The following is a 17,767-nucleotide window of genomic DNA, read 5'->3' as shown; positions in this document are numbered from 1 at the left end:
GCCCTTAGGAAGGAATTCTAGGTGAAAAGGACTGCAAAACTTCCTCAACAGGCATAAGCACTAGATTACATTGGAAGTGACCACAATTTCAGTTTCCCACATCAGACCTCAGTGAGGAACAATTATTTTTAAGTAAATACATATACAACTTTAAGCAACAGCTTTGAAAACTTTACAAAGAAAACAAAAGGCCTGAAATGGATGCAGTCTTCAGACTAGTTGAATAACTTTTGATATATGCAGGTGAATGAGCACCTGGCAAGTCTTAACAAGGTTATAAAAGATACTTGGGAAAATGCATACAAGCTGCTGGTCTGTTTAACATGACAACAGAGATGATGCGAGACCAGAAATCGTGATTTTAAGACACTGACTGATCAAATATACCATATGGACTAGTTCATAGAAGACTGGCTATTTTTCCTGTATCTCACTAAGTCTAGGCAGTAGTTATGGATGCGACAAATATTTTCTTGGGTATATGGTGTGGCAGATCGGAGAGTGTGGAAGCATGAAAACCTCAGACTATTTTATCTATAAATGATATATTTATCTTTGTAAATTAGGAATTGTATTCCATGGAGAAAGGTTACAGAGCTTCCTGCAGGAACTAAAATCACTGGAGGGTAATTAATGCAAATCCCTGGATAGATAAACAGCACTGGAGCAGTACCACCTCCCAGTGGGAAATAGCATATACACCTCTACCCTGAGGTAACACTGTCCTCGGGAGCCAAAAAATCTTACTGCGTTATAGGTGAAACCGCATTATATCGAACTTGCTTTGATCCGCCGGAGCGCGCAGCCCCACTCCCCAGAGCACTGCTTTACCACGTTATATCCGAATTCATGTTATATCGGGCCGCGTCATATCGGGATAGCAGTGTAATGGTTTTGACTGGGTTAAAGAGGCCCAGAAAACAAAAGCCCCAAACTGTATAAAAGCTTAGTTTGAGCTGACTCAGAGGGTCACAAGATTCTGAAATAAAAAATGGACAAACTTGTATATTGACCTACCAGGATCCCATGTGGATGATAGATAATACCTGGTAAGCTTAGCATGTGAGTATACTGTTTACTGATTGATATGCTTTTGTCTTAAATATACTGTGCTTTGTGAGAATTATCTGATCATTGGTAAACTATGTCATAGTACGGGAACACTGCGGAAATGCAGGTGCTAAAGTAAGATCTGCTGGGATAATCACAGTGAATTGCAGCCTAAATCTCCATTCTGAAGGAAGAAGAAAGTGTGTTCCTGCCCTGAGAAACGGGATGTTTAAAAGGTATGAGCCTGTGTGGAGTGTCTGCAAAGAAAATATGAAGAAGTCAGAGGTGCAGCTACCCTGTGACAAATGGCACAGATGATATTCTGACATTTGTCAGACCAGAGATTCCAAGAGCTTTGAGAAACAAGACTCCAACCCCAAATCAAAAGAGATAGGTGCATCACAGGAAATACCCCTGGGGCAGCTAAAAGGGTATGTCCTCCCTGTGGTACTCACAGCACAAGTATAATTCACAATCCATATTCCTTTGGTTCTCTGAGCATGTGAAGATGAAAGCTGAAGTCACAATCCATGCAGCCTGCACGAACACATAACATGGCTCTGAATGTTCAAAGTGTAAAAGATGGCAAGGTTTAACGCAAGAGGGTTTTGTTTGGTCAAAAACTCTTGCTTTCCAATTAAAAGAAAACCCACTAGACTTCTGAGAAACACTCTCATCAAGCATGTCAACTTGAGACAATTCAGGAGGTAAATTCTTATTCCCAACTTTAAGATAAAATTCCAGTAATTTGGAAAGTGGTGCTATCATCAGAACTAGGATGTTTGAATCAAACTTGTAAGACCAGGTTATGGCTTTGACAATGACAATATCTTTGCCATGTGTGTCTGCAGGTCAGTCAGATCTTCTGATCCTATGGAATCAGAGGGGACACAATGTAATTCCTGATTCCTGTCCAAGAAATGGGAGCTTGTTATTGGCAAAGGGTCTTGTTTCACCCTGAAGCAGAACTGGTGACAATGGGTATTCTCCTTGGTAATAAAGAAGCCTGGTCTGGACATACTCCCTTTACATAATGCCAGACTGAGGCCAAAATAAGACATCTGTGATTTTGGCGGATGGGTTTATGGTTTTGAAGTAGCAGATGTGATACCTCTTGATTTTTAGTTAGGCTTTTGACACAGTTCCACATTCTGATAAGTAAACAAGGGAAATGTGGTTTAGGTGAAATTACTTTGAGGTTGGTGCAAAACTGACTGAAAAAAAAACATATATAAAGAGTTATTATCAATGGTCCAATTTCAAACTATGAGGATGGATCTAGTGGGGTTCCCCAAGGGCCTGTGCTGGGTCTGGTACTTTTCAATATTTTCACTAATGACTTGGATAATGGAATAGAGAGTGTGCTTGTAATTTCTGTGGATAACACCAAGCTGGGTTTGCAAGCACTTTGGAAGACAGAATCAGAATTCAAAATGACCTTGATACATTGGAGAATTGGTCTGATATCAACAAGATGAAATCCAATAAAGTACTACAGTTAGGATGGAAAAATCCCACGCACAAATACAAAATGGGGAATAACTGGCCAGATAATACTACTGAAAAGGATCAAAGGGTTATAGTGGATCACAAATTAAATATGAGCCAACAAAGCGATGCAGTTGCAAAAAAAGGCTAATATTCTGTGGTATTGTAATGGGGTCAGCAGCCACTTCTTGGGAGCTCCCACTCTGGGTGGGTGTGTTCACAGTCTTTAAATCAGTCCAGCCCAGGTATAGTGTCCCCTGGAGACACTATCTTCTTGTGGCCCTCCCCAGGCTCAGTCCTTACTCAGTGTCTGTAGCCAGCCAGGAGCTCCTTCATTGCTCCCCCGGTCTTGCTAGCAAACTGTCTTTGGCTCAGTTCTAACAGCCAACCAGGAACCTCTTGCTCCCCCTGTCCCTGCCCCCACTTAGCTGTCCGTTGTGATGCATTTCCCTCAGCCAGCCAAGTATGCAGTCCTTTCTTTTCCAGCTCCAAGCAGCTATTAACTTCTGCTCCATTCTGCAGCTTCTTTTATATGGCCCTCCTGGGCCCTGATTGTCTGCCTCCCCTGCAGCCACTGTAGCCTGCTTGGAGGACCTCTCCACTCCTCCTTTCCTGGGATGGGTGTGGCAGAACCTTTGGCCCTAGTCCACTCCATCACACGTGTATTAACAGGAATGTCATATCTAAGACATGGGAGGTAATTGTCCCACTCTGCTCAGCACTACTGAGGTCTCAGCTGAAATACTGTGCTCAGTTCTGGAGGCCACACTTTGAGAAACATGTGGACAAACTGGAAAGAGTCCAGAAGAAAGCAACAAAAACAATAAAAAGTTTATGAGAAAAGGTTAAAAAAACTGGGCATGTTTAGACTTGAGCACCTCTTGCCTGGAGTTTGGCCTTCTCCACAGGTCTTCCCATCGTTCCCCCACTTTCAAGAGCCCTATAACTTCCTGTAGTGTCTGTGGGCATCTCCCAATCACCTGCAGTTGTCTTTCCCCTCTCCTCCCATCCCTTTAAAAAGGTTTCATAGCGAACTAATGCTATTACAGGTTCTAGTCAGAACCTTGGCCTTGAAACATGACCAGTTCTACCCATTTCTTCTAGAGGGAATCTCACAAAAGGAATGCCTAAGGCCTCAGCTGACTAACTCTGCAGGCTCTGGGAGAAAACCATTGGTAGATTTTAATTAGCATATAAAAATCTAGAAGCTAGCCTAACTAATTAGAAACTGGCATGCCAAACATATGTATCATGTTAGACAATATGTGATGGTACTAGTAGACCCCGTAAGACAAATTACAGGCCGCTGAGGAAAGACCATACAGTGTGCTACATCACTTCAGAAAGTTACACTATGTCCTGATGTTACAGAGAGAGTATAGAAAAGATAGATAATTATTACTCATAAAAACACAATTATGTTGACCTCTGCTATAAATTGAACAGATGATTAAATATATCACAGTATTTGCTTTTGTAAATTCTTGAAAATGTACAGCTCAAAAATAATAATTTTTATTGTTAACCTGCTTGCCATTTAGTGTATAAAGTCTTTAGAATTAAACTTTACTTTATTAGATGATGTTCTGAATTAAAGTTTGAAGACTACAGTAAACATACTATATAAATAAAATTAATTGGTCCAAGTCTTACCCCGAAATGAAGATTCAAACTTCATGTATTAAATGACAAGAACATAATTAAAACCAGACATCTCCACTTACTTTTTCAACTAGTTCATAACTCTCCTCAAGCTTCAGTGCTCTGTTTTGTATAGATGTTGACGCTCGATGATAGACATCTAGCCACTCTTGATATTCGCTTTCTGATATCTCAGTAACAGCAAAACAGAGAGTTCTTAAACCTAAAATAGTAAACAGACAATAAGAATAGCAATCCATAATTAGAAATTACTCATTTCTGTGTAGTGCTAACAATATGTAGTTAAAAAGCTAAATTTACTATGAATAAACAGATAAAAAACTCACTGCTGCATGTCACAAAAGCACCTTGCTTTGATAATACAAGACAGTATTAAGGGTTTATCTACACTGAGAATATTTGTACCAGCATACCTACATCAATATAGTGAAATGGGAGCAAATCCCTGATGCTAACCTACTGCACCAGTGCAAACCAATCTTGAACTACTTCAACTTATCTTATTACTTGCTAAAGTCATAGTGGTGTCACCCTATATTACACTTGTGCAGCACATCTATACTACAGGTTGGCATCAATGTCATAGTACAAAAATTTCCTGTATAGATAGAGATACTAAGAATAAAGCAGCTAGCATGCTTCCTTTTACTGTCACTTCTTTCTGTCCAAGACATCCCAGGGATTTTTGGTTGCCAAACACTGCTCTTCCATTTGTTAACATAGTTGTCTTTCACCACATTAATACTTTACATTAGCAGGCAATAAAAATAGATATTTCTAGATAAAAAGTATAAATCTTTATTTTATAATTGGACATATTTCAAGAAAAAATCAGAATTATTTTTTTAAAATTAACTTTCATTTTCAAGTTATGAATATGTCCACCGTAGACAATGAAATGAAGGAGTAATATTTTCAGAATAATAAATTGCAAATGATCTCATGCTCACAATCTGTAAATTATGGACATAAAACTTTCAAAAACAATATTAATGTTAAGCATTATTTTATCAACCTTAATTTAACTTGTGTGAAGAAAAGCTGATTTTCTGATTTATTAAAAAAAATACCTGTTACTGTTTTTTCTTGTCACATTTACAGATTTTTTTTTTAACCCTACAATATTAGGCTCAAATGTTTCACAATGTCATCTTGCATGAGCTGCATATACAAAACGCACATGTACACAATACGCATTTGCATAAGCATACATGCACAACTATCTGACTTGCACATATGCACTGGGGCTCATATGAAGAATGGAATATGTATACGAGTGTATAAGAAATTTTAAAAATGTAAATCCTAATTAAAAAACAAACAAAAAAAATTCAATGTGTACCCAAAAAAGTGTTTTCCATTCACAAAATCACAATTAACCAGAACATCGATAACTCTGGTAAGCAGAAAATTTGAGCAAATGTTTTTTTTCTTATCTATAATTTTTGTTCTCTGTATGAGTGTGTGTGTTTCTGTGTATATATATTCCTAGACCAAAACAATTTAAAATGGAGTTAAGATTGAGAGTAATGTATCAGTAACAATGTAAAATACATTACTGAAATGTTGTCATTATCTCAAAACCAGGAAATACAGAGTTAAGGTTAAAGTTAAATCTAAACGTGATAAGATATGGAAATGCACAGTGAGGGTATCCAAACAATCTTAACTCTGCCTTGTCACAGATTCTTCCAACTTCCCATAAAGTCAAAACTGAGCAAACTCTTGCATATAGGCTACATTTGAAGATTTAAAAAATTAATTTATTATTATTAATGGTCATTATTTCCCATTACGCTTCATAATTAAAAGTTTCTTCTTGAGCAGAAAACCCCTAAGATTGTGAGTAAGGTATTTTAGTTTCTATGGAACCAGATTATCTTAAACTGATTTTAAAGGGAATAGTTAAGATTGTTAGAGTGCCTTTTTGTTCATTTCCCATCTTAAGATGTTTAGATTTTTGGAGAATGACACTGACGGGACTCAACAATTTCACTGCTACCCACAGGCTCTGAACAGGATTACTGAAACTGAATAAAGTCTTCTTAATTTCACTCTGCTGTTACTGATTGGCAAATACTGGAACTTTCTGTCTGCATGCTCAGGAAGATGAAACTGCATCCATTTACACTTGTATCATATTTGGAAGATGATCTTTGCACTTGTTAGAGTTTCAAATCTAGAACCACTCAAACACCTTCAGACTTCTTGAGACCTAAAGAGCTCAAACAGGCTACCGAGAACATCTTTTGTTTGCAAACTGGTTCTAGTGTTTGGACATGAAGATGGTGATCTATAGCAATTTACAGATCTGCTCTTTATGGATTTTGGGAATTTTTTAATACACAAAGTGATCTGCTGGTGTTATTTCCAGTTTGTATGTAGACTCTGTCATGATTATGAGGACCCACTGATCACTAGCAGACTTTTCCCCATGTTTGCTGGAAAAATAAATGCCCAGTAATCAGATTCTGATCCTTGGGGCCAGAGCTACAGCCATGGAAAAGGCTTGTGTCCTCCAACATGGACTAAGGAACCATGATCCTACCAGAGTTTTCTACCTCTGAAACCTCTGTATCAGAGGCATCCCCTGTATGCTGCAGTGTTCCTTCTGATAGATCAGTAGGATGAATAGGTCCAAAAGGAATATCACTTCAGCTGAATGGTTTATATTACTTGAATAAGACTTCTACTCAATGTACAATAATTGGCTTACTTTAGTTACTTCATGAACCACCTCCCTCTATTTGTTTCACACACCTGTTGTGTCTTGTCATAACAGTTAGGTCTTTGGGGAAGGGACTGTCTTTAAAGTGTATTTGTATTAAACCTAGCATACAAGGGTCCTAACATTGGTTGGCACCCCTAAGTGCTACTGCAATGCAAATAAATAAAAAACAAATAAAATAATAATAATAATAGTTGATTGGTCCTACCCAGCTTCTTGACTGGTGCCTTTTTCCTGCCTCTTCTACTGGAGGAAGAAGTTGAGAGATGGATGACATATTATAGAGGATAGTGTCATCTTGATACTGGAACATTTACTTTGGAGAGAATGTTTTTCATCTTTGCCTCAAACCAGTCTATGAGCGTCTGGTAGAAGTCTAAGTTGTGGTTATGGACATCAGTCAGGGAGGCAGTTGGATCATATGCATCACTGACCCACTTTGCAGAGGGACAGCTATTCCCAGCACAACCAGTGCCCTCCTTTTGTGTGTTGGGGGTGGAGGCAAGATGAAAGTTCCCTTCAAATCAAACCCTTTTTACTTTTGCAAGCTCATCTAGTCCTCTCTCTCCATGGCCATCATCTCTAATCCCTCCCCTTGCTAAGGGTCCAGGAGGAGCTCAACTTCTACCCCCTGCAAAGGGAAAGTAGACTTTCCCTGAGATTAGTCACTCTTTAGCCTCTTGCAAACGGGTGAGAGGCTTATTCTGAAGGCAGTTTTCTTTTTTATTCCCCAACAAGGAGGAAAGGAGCTGTGCTGGGAACAGATATCTTTCTGCTCCTTACTGAGTGGGGGGTCATTGATGTTAGCAGATGTGGTAGGAGGGACAGAGAGGGCTGATGACCGAGCCTTATTTATACAGATACTTAGCACAGAGGCTGAGCTGAGGCTGCCTCCCTGGATGGCAGCAGATGTGGATTTAATACCATCATAATTGTAGGATAAGTACAGAATTAAAGTTAGCGTCAATTTGGTTAAGGAAATATATATGTGTTGTAAAGAAAGGCCCTGACTGGCAAGTAGAAGGAAGGCCTTGAAAATAATGAAAAGGAATGAAGTAGGGAGGCTGTCTGCTTCAAAGAATAAGTAATGAAATAAGGGGACGTTTCTAAAAAGAAGGCCTTTGACAGAGGTGGTTTTCAGTAATACAAAAAAAAAATCTCAAAAGGAGCCAACATGGACCTTCCCACCTCACACAGCAGTGTTATTTCCTATGTGAACACGGGTGCAATGAAAAAGCTGTTGGTCAGCAGGAAGGAGGGGAAGAAATAAGGAAGAAAGGCCTTGGGAAGAAAGGAGGTTGTATATCTTATCTGGATTAAGACTGGAAATAAGGGTGAACTGTCTCAAATTGTTTTTTTTTAGCTGAAGTCAGTAACTGTTCGTGACATCACTTGTTTGTTAAAGGGTATAAAAGGTAAACTCTTAAAGGGCTCATTAATAATGCTGACCAATATAGGTCTAAGCATTCCTGGATTTAGCCCATTTGTAAGTATCTTGGTCAAATGTTTATAAATATTTTGTTACTGTTTGGATGTAGCAAATTGCTTATTATTTCAGCTTTTTTGGCGTGTGTAGAGCAGTTGTATAAGCTTTTGGAATTAATGAAGAATTTATGGTTAAATTAGTGTTTGGTGGTTCCCATATTAATAATTTCAAATAATTCCAACAATCATCATCTTCTACAGCCTTTCTGGCCTGGATTTCTTGTACCGCAGAGTGATGGGTCTCTGGGGAAGCGTGACAGATTCTTGTCCCCATCTTGACTTGTTTTCTTATTCAATATCAGCAGTAACAAGGTCTTTTTCTCCACACTCATCAGTAAGGAGCTAAAGGGAACTAAAGGAGCAGATACCGATCTACCCAAAACATAGGAGCTTTAAAAAGTTAAAATGCATACATTTAAATTTTAAAAAATAGTTATGTTTCTTCTGGCCTTTCCTAACAGCAAAAAGGATCATATTACTCCTCTAATGTCCCCTAGCCCTCTTTTTGCCAACCCCCAAATAGTACATGCAAGTTTTAAACGTGAACTGACATTTATATCCAAAGCTCCCAAAGATTCAATATGTCCTCCAAGATGTAGAGCTCTCATCTTCCAGATCTTCGATAAATCCTATGAAACTTAAGAGCTTGCAGGATCACAGCTAATGTACAACTCAGTCCTAAACTACAAAACCAAAGAGTTTTGGATAAGCTGCTGGTCTAACTGAAGTCTTTAGGCTTAACATAGGGGTACTTGGGAGAAATATAATGGCATGTGCTATACAGAGGTCATACTACATGGTCTGGTGGCCCCTTTAGGCCTTATAGCTCTATGAAACTATGCGTGGTCATCCTAGACTGATGTAAGAAGGGTTTGAATGAGCTCTCCCCTGACATCTAGTGATGAACTGGGGAAAAAGATCTCAGAAGCAGATTGTATTTTCATAGACACATTCCATAAAACCTGCCTCAGAAAAATCCTCCGTATCTTCTGGCCCAGAACAATCTAAAACCAAGATCTATTGACACAGTGCAGCCAAGAGGATATGAGCACCATCATTGCCAGGAGACACTGTAGATGGATTGGCCATGTGCTTCGGATGGAAACTGATTCCATCACCAGAGTAGCAATAAGATGGATACCTGTAGGCAAGCGAAAATGAGGCTGCCAGAAAGCAACATGGCGAAAAGCTGTGGAAGCTGAGCTGAAAAACCTGGGGCACAGCTGGGGAACCATTGAAAGACTTGCCAGAAACAGACAGGAGTGGAGGAGTTTCGTCGCTGCCCTAAATGCCAGAGGCGTAATGGGAACATGATGATGATGACCTACTCTGTGGAGATCACAGACCAGTTTTGCCAAAGTGATCAATTTTTGATGTTTTGAGTTAAAATTTAGTTTAGTATTGAATGTAGGGGAAATGAAATGTTGTTTTCCTTACTGTATGAGTAAAGGGCAGCAGAACTGTAATTAGCATGCCCCAATTGAGAACTTTAACCTTGCTCGCTAAGCAGGGGTCAGTGTTGGAAAAGCCAAGTGAAAGGCAGAGGGGATGGGGAGAGGTGTTCCTATCTGGTAGTGTGGATTCTGTTTAAGGAGTCCTAGATACCATTTGGCCTCTCCAGTGTTTACAGGCAGAGTTGATCAGACAGTCCTTTTTTCTGCTCAGTCATTGCTATAGTTGAAATCACAGATGAGCAGGTCTACAGGCTGAGCCTTAGAATTGATGTGGGAAAGACGATGGAGAGGTTGCAATAGCAGTGAGGTTCCCTGCTACCCTCTGAAATCACTAAAAGCTGAAATCACTAAGAACTGGGCTAAGTGCTGGAACCTTAAAACATGACATTCCAGGAGCAGCAAGCAGCAGCAGTGAGTAGAGGCAAAGGTGGCAGCAAGCAGCGATAACAGCTGCAGCAGCCCTGAGCAGCAGCACTCCTCGATGACTCCTCCCCCCTTTCTGGGGTAGGAAGTGAAACCATGTGAACACACCCCTGAATTCTGGGACTTAGCTAACTTTGGACAACCATCTATGAATGGCATGCAGAAGAGATGAAGGGGAGTGATGTGTTAAAGGGACATTAGTCTGTCAGACTTCCATACCACAGGTGGGAAACTGAGGCAAAGGACACTACCCATTGCACTGTGGGGTGGGTATTTACTTGTGGTTTGCACACTTTTGAATTGTTGTTGTGGTGTTTTCCCAAATTAATGCTGAGTTCCCTCTTCCTTTTAATAAAAGTTTTCTTTTGTTATACACAGACCTTGTCTGTGAGTGGGAAAGTATTGCCTCTTAGAGGTGACAGGGGTGGTGTTTAGTTTTTCCAGATTATTGGGTGGAGGCTCGAGCCAGTTCTGTTTTGTAATATTAAGAGGAAACATTAGATATTGAACCTGGGCTTTTTTACTGTCAGTACAACTTGGCAGAAAGATTACACTGAGAAATGAACTGAATTTTTCTCATAAGAAGAGTCCCATGAGATCGGTCCAGAAAGATGAATGGGAGAGAGAAAGGTGGGAAGGATTGAATAACTTGGATATTAAAATCTTTCTAAAAATCTTTTCGCAATCCACCAATCAGATGATGAAGTGGAAAAACAGCAATGAGTGTGTGTGGAATATCTACAGAGCTAGGATTTTCCTAGGAATCTGCTGTTCTCCAGAATCTAAACTTTAATTTTTAAAAATAAATTTACTGGCATATTGATTGCAAAGAATCTTAATGAAAAATTGAGACTCTTATTGAGTTTCCTTCTTGACCGATTGGAATAAGACCACAGAGAATTATACAGTTCTTCCATTCACCTAAATGGGTACCGGTATTAACACGGAATTTTTTTAAATGTCTAAATGTAAATGCCAGCAATGCTAACCACTTCACTTTGAACAACGCAGCAAATATGTGTAGCAAATGCCAAGGACATACTGTATTGCCACATGAATGGAAACATGAAAGAAAAGGTGTAATGTTATTGGCAGTATTTAAATTTGGTGCAATAATAAATACTGAATTCTTCTTTAATGCATTACAGAGTGGAGAACACTTTTTTTTAAACAAGTGAATTCCGTGCTTGTGAGGTCACAGATTGACTGGCCTGGAGAAAAAGACATGAGAGGTGCAAGAGCACACTTCCCTACAAGGACACGGAAGCACACTATGGGTACGTCCAGACTACCCGCCGGATCGGTGGGTAGCGATCAATCCCCGAATGCGCTCCCGTCAACTCCGGAACTCCACCAGGGCAAGCAGCAGAAGCGGAGTCGACGGGGGAGCCGCGGCTGTTGATCCCACACCGTGAGGATAGGAGGTAAGTCAAAATAACATATGTCGACTTCAGCTACGCTATTCCCGTAGCTGAAGTTGCATATCTTACATCGACACCCCCCCCCCGCCCAGTGTAGACCCGGCCTATGTCTAGACGAGGCACAAAAGTTTAGTTTTCATGTCAGCTCAATCCCCAACCTCTCTGCTGAGATTGCCAATTGTGCTGGTGATCTGGAGGAGGACAATTATCCACTAAGAACTGCATTGAGAGCCTGGATTAATTTCATATGGATTATCAGAGAATAAACACTTTTCAGCCACTACCTAGATAGCCTTGATTCAAACCAGTATCCTAGATGTGGAAGGCAGACCTTCACATCGTGTTACATTTCAGCTGTCCTGACCAGTACATTTTTTTTTAAGTTTCTAAGCAGCCCAGACACTGAGATCCATGTAGTCAAAGATTTACTCATCAGGAGCATTAGGCTGCTGCACTATCAGCTATCTGACAAGTTTTTGTTTATTTCCATAGCCTATTTCTATTTTAGGTTTCCTTCCTAGTATGATACTCTGAGTATGATACTGTGGGCATTATATACGATTATTTAGAGCTACCCAAACACTCCTGATGCAAATCATAATGTGAAGAACACACACATGGAATAGACCTGAGGCTAGCTTTTTTTTTTCCCCCCTTCCCTCTCACTTAGGCCATCATACAATGATCGTGAAAGGAAACCACCACAGCAACCAAAGGGATCAATTGCTTGATGATATAAACAGGGGAAAGAGAGGAGTAGAAATCTCTAAAATAATAGAATAGAAATAGGCCTTCCTGGTGTAAGAGGTCTCAAAAGATTTGGCCAGGTCATAACTCCCTATTTACTAAAGATAAGTGCCTCAATTTAGGATTAAGAATGTCCTTGCCTCCAAGGGAAGGTCTAATGGATTCCCTTGGACATCAGGGAACACACAATCAAAACAAAAAAATCAAGGGCTTCTTGCATGTATTTGTTTCTATTGGTTCTTTAATTCTATTTATAAGGTTCTGTGCTATGGTTTATTGCACAGAGCTTAGATGTACTATGATAATTACTCTATGAATGGGGTAGGCAGATAAGTAAAACTGGTAAGTTCCTGGACAGTAGAGATTTGTCTTTGAAAGAGTGGATGTTGACCAGGATGATTTTGACAAAATGTGCATGTTATAAGGTGTTATAAGGTTCAGGAGTCATGGAGAGGAAGACTGGGAAACTTTCAGGGAGCAAGGACCAGTGTTACCCTAGGTGTTTTTTTCTATGTGGAATGCATGAGTATTTCAGGGCAATCTTAAAACCTATCAGCTCAATAGGATTAAGTGTGCTCACAGATTTTAAAAACTTGCACTCATGCACTCCACACAGAGAAAGGGAGGGAAAGAAAGGGTAAAAGTGAGAAAGTGGACTGGAAAGAAAGAGCAAGAGACTTCAGAAAAGCAGACTTTGACTCCCTTAGGCAGGATCCCCTGGGAAGCTAATATGAGGGGGGGAGGGCAAGGAGTCCAGGAGAGCTGGCTGTATTTTGAAGAAGCCTTAGTGATGGTGCAGGAACAAACCATCCCGAAGTGCAGAAAGAGTAGCAAATATGGCAGGCGACCAGCTTGGCTTAACAGTGAAATCTTCGGTGAGCTTAAACTCAAAAACGAAGCTTACAAGAAGTGGAAATTTGGACACATGACTAGGGAGGAGTATAAAAACATTGCTAGAGCATCCAGGGGTGTAATCAGGAAGGCCAACTGGAGTTGCAGCTAGCAAGGTATGTGAAGGGTAACAAGAAGGGTTTTGACGGGTATGTTAGCAACAAGAAGGTGGTCAGGTAAAGTGTGGGACCCTTATTGAATGAGGTAGACAACATAGTGACAGATGATGTGGAAAAAGCTGAACTACTCAATGCTTTTTTTGCCTCGGTCTTCACAGATAAGGTCAGCTCCCAAACTGCTGCACTGGGCAACACAGTATGGGGAGGAGGTGAGCAGCCCTCAGTGATGAAAGAACAGGTTAAGGACTATTTAGAAAAGTTGGACATGCACAAGTCCATGGGTCCAGATCTAATGTATCCAAAGGTGCTGAGGGAGTTGGCTAACGTGATTGCAGAGCCATTGGCCAATATCTTTGAAAATTCGTGGTGATCGGGGGAGGTCCCGGATGATTGGAAAAAGGCAAATATAGTGCCCATATTTAAAAAAGGGAAGAAAGAGAATCCAGGGAACTACAGACCAGTCAGACTCACTTCAGTCCCTGGCAAAATCATGGAGCAGGTACTCAAGGAATTCATTTTGAAGCACTTGGAGGAGAGGAAGGTGATCAGGAACAGTCAACATGGATTCACCAAAGGTAAGTCATGTCTGACCAACCTGATTGCCTTCTATGAGGAGAGAACTGGCTCTGTGGATATGGGGAAAGCAGTGGATGTGATATATCTTGACTTTAGCAAAGCTTTTGATATGGTTCTCCCACAGTATTCTTACAAGCAAGTTAAAAAAGTATGGATTGGATGAATGGACTATAAGGTGGATAGAACGCTGGCTAGATTGTCAGGCTTAATGGATAATGATCAACGGCTCGATGTCTAGTTGGCAACTGGTATCAAGTGGAGTGCCCCAGGGGTCGGTCCTGGGGCCGGTTTTGTTCAACATCTTTATTAATGATCTGGATGATGGGATTAATTGCACCCTCAGCAAGTTTGCAGATGACACTCAGCTGCGGGGAGAGGTAGATATGCTGGAAGGTAGGGATAGGGTCCAGTGTTACCTAGACAAATTGGAGGATTGGGCCAAAAGAAATCTGATGAGGTTCAACAAGGACAAGTGCAGGTCCTGCGCTTAGGAAGAAAGAATCCCATGCACCAGTACAGGCTGGGGACCGACTGGCCAAGCAGCACTTCTGCAGAAAAGGACCTGGGGGTTACAGTGGACGAGAAGCTGGATATGAGTCAGCAGTGTGCCCTCGTTGCCAAGAAGGCCCACGGCATATTGGGCTGCATTAGTAGAAGCATTGCCAGCAGATCAAGGGAAGTGATTATTCCCCTCTATTCGACACTGGTGAGGCCACACCTGGAGTACTGCGTCCAGTTTTGGTCCCCCCACTACAGAAGAGATGTGGACAAATTGGAAAGTCCAGCGAAGGGCAATGAAAATGATTAGGGGGCTGGGACACATGACTTACGAAGAGAGGCTGAGGGAACTGGGGTTTTTTAGTCTGCAGAAGAGAAGAGTGATGGAGGATTTGATAGCAGCCTGAAGGGGGGTTCCAAAGAGGATGTAGCTAGGCTCTTCTCAGTGGTGGCAGATGACATAACAAGAAGCAATGGTCTCAAGTTGCAGTGGGGAAGGTCTAGGTTGGATATTAGGAAACACTAATTTCATTAGGAGGGTGATGAAGCACAGGAATGGGTTACCTAGGGAGGTGGTGGAATCTCTATCCTTAGAGGTTTTTAAGGCCCAGCTTGACAACGCCTTGGCTGGGATGATTTAATTGGTGCTGGTCCTGCTTTGAGAGCAGGGGATTGGACTAGATGACCTCCTGAGGTCTCTCCCAACCCTAATATTCTATGATTCTATGAGAGAGGACTTGCAAGACTGGGGTTCAAGTCCTTTTTCTGCTGCAGACTTCCTGTATAACCCTCGGGAAAGTACTTAGCCTCTCTGTGTCTCACTTCTCTATCTGTAAAATGGGGATAACAGTACTTCCTTGCCTCACAAGGATATTGTGAGGCTAAAGATATTCAAGATTGCGAGCCACTCACTTACTGTGGCAATGGGGGTCATACAAGTACCCAAGATATACAGAACTACTTTTCCCCCTCACTGGGAGGAACTGCCCAGAGAGAGGAGGGAGAAGAGCATCCTATGTGGAGAGCCCACCTTGAGTGGTTAATATCAGCAGAAACCTAGTTGGAGTGACAGTGCCCCCCTTCAGGCCAGCAACTATACTAACCAAGTCCATCCCTACCCCATCCCCTTGGCCTAAAGGTGAAGTTGTGGAATAGGGCAAGAGCAGCCTGGAGCCATTTCCTTGATCTGGGACCAAAGCAGGGAAAAGGGGCGCTGGACTTCCTCAGGAACAAGAGGTTAATTTATATTATCTACCATACAACCAGAAAATCCTGCAATCTGTTCTGCAAAAGGAGCTAACAATAGATTGTTTATGCTTCACTTTCAGTGTTACAGCACCCAGGGGGGCAGGACCATTAAAATCTCATGGATAATTATAAATATAGATAATTTAATTTGGTTCTTATTTGTTGCATGAACATTTAGTAAAATAAATCTAAAATGACTTACGCATTTTGTTAAAGAACTTAGAAACAAATTTTATTAAAGTTATATAAAAATGAAAGAACATCCGCAATTGAGTTTCCTGTAATAACCTTAATTTTGTTCCTTACCCATCCATCTTTTCTTATTGCATGGATGAATTAGAATACTATGGTCCTTTATTGTATGATGCTATAACCCATGACCAACTTTCTTTCCTCTATCAGGCACAGAAAGACCTCAGAGCAGTATCTGGGAGGCACTGTGGCCCAGTGGCTTAGAACTCCGGAGATCTAGGTTCCATTCCTGGCTCTGCCACAGGCCTGCTGGGTGACATTCAGAAAGTTTTTTTTACTTCTGTGTCTCTGTTTCCTCTTCTGTAAAATGGGGGTAATGATACTTACCTCATTTGTAAAGTGCTTTTAAGATCTACTGATGAAAAGTGCTATATAAGAGCAAAGTACTATTGCAAGGGTGTACACGATATCACTATTTTCTATTACAGAGGTGGTTTTCCTGCCTGCATCTAAAGTGTGGGGTTTTCTAGTGATTTTTAATTTTGTTTAAAGTGTCCATTGTTTGATGAGGATAGGTACCTATTGTCTTTATAGACAGCCTTTTCAAGCCACTTACAGATTCTTATTTGTGAACCCAAATGTGGCACCCACATCCCTTTAATTGTCACTGAATAGTGGTTAGAGATGATTCTGCTAGACCATGACACAGAGACATGACAGTTGAGGTGGGCATGGGAGGACTCCCTAGAGTTATCAGTAATGGATTCACTCCTGCAATGTAAAGCAGCCTTAAAGCGAACTTAACTGTCAAGGGGTGGATGGATGGCCTCTCTGCGGAAGGCCATCATAGTGTCAACATTGATTCCTGAACCATTATCATTCCACTCCCTCCAACCTCTTTCCTCTCCTCCCAAAAAGTCAGAGGTTGGGAGAGATCAAAATTAAAGGCTGCAAAAGAGTTTGCATTCTAATTTCATGGAATCACTACTGTGTCTCCATAATACATTTGAACAGCACAACTGAATTTTAAAAGCCTCTACTTAGGCCGAGTCTAACTGTTTTATCTGTCTATATTTGTGAACATATACTCGTCAGGAAAAGGACCATCTTTTTCAGAAGGTACAGGCATTTAATAAACATACATATAATAAATTCTTACAATATAATAAACGCTGAAATTTATAGTACCTATGAGAATTGAGAGGTTTTATTTCATATTGTTTTATATCAAGCACTATTACTCACCTTCTGTAGCAAACTGCTCTAAATGTTTTAAAGTAATTTCTTTGTATTTGGAACTCTCGGCCAGACGGTCATAAATAACTGTGTCCTACAATGCAAACAGAACGAAGGTACAATAAAGCAAAGCAAGCAGGTTTCACTGATGTGACCACAACAACAGAAATTCTGGAAAACAGGCAGAAAAATATGTAACACTATATCAAAGTATTTCAGGGCCAAGCAACACAAATAGAAGTATATTTCTGGTCTGAAGGAGAGAAAAGAGGAGGACTTTCTGAGCCCTCGGGTTCTGTAGATCTCTACACCTCCTCCTAATCTGGAATTATTTGGGGGTTTTCTGTATTTTTATTTCTCCTCACCTTTCATACATACTTTTCTCCCCTTATTCCACCCTTCGTGTTCCTTTGCTCTCCCCCCCAACCCCAATTTAAGTACAGAGTAAAACTGATGCTTAGTAGCTTTCATTCTCACTTCTACTTGGCCAACAAAAAAGCTGTGCATAGAGTTACACAATGACATTATTTCATTAATTTTCATTTGGAA

The 17,767-nt window shown here is 40.7% G+C and overlaps 1 protein-coding gene across 1 annotated transcript in view; it reads right to left on the bottom strand.

Moving 5' to 3' along the window:
• Window positions 1-17,767, bottom strand: part of ATP8A1 (ATPase phospholipid transporting 8A1) — a 227,265-nt gene that overhangs the window by 97,729 nt on the left and 111,769 nt on the right. Inside the window, exons 20-21 of the mRNA XM_045018807.1 lie at window positions 17,228-17,312; window positions 4,263-4,402 (exon numbers count right to left, since the gene is read on the bottom strand). Of these exons, the coding sequence (XP_044874742.1) occupies window positions 4,263-4,402; window positions 17,228-17,312 (225 nt within the window). The remainder of the gene's footprint in view (window positions 1-4,262; window positions 4,403-17,227; window positions 17,313-17,767) is intronic.

This window comes from Mauremys mutica, chromosome 5 (genome assembly GCF_020497125.1).
Source record: "Mauremys mutica isolate MM-2020 ecotype Southern chromosome 5, ASM2049712v1, whole genome shotgun sequence".
Classification (NCBI taxonomy): domain Eukaryota; kingdom Metazoa; phylum Chordata; order Testudines; family Geoemydidae; genus Mauremys; species Mauremys mutica.
Note: the sequence above shows the minus strand (reverse complement) of the source record. Positions and strands in the feature narration are given on the sequence as shown.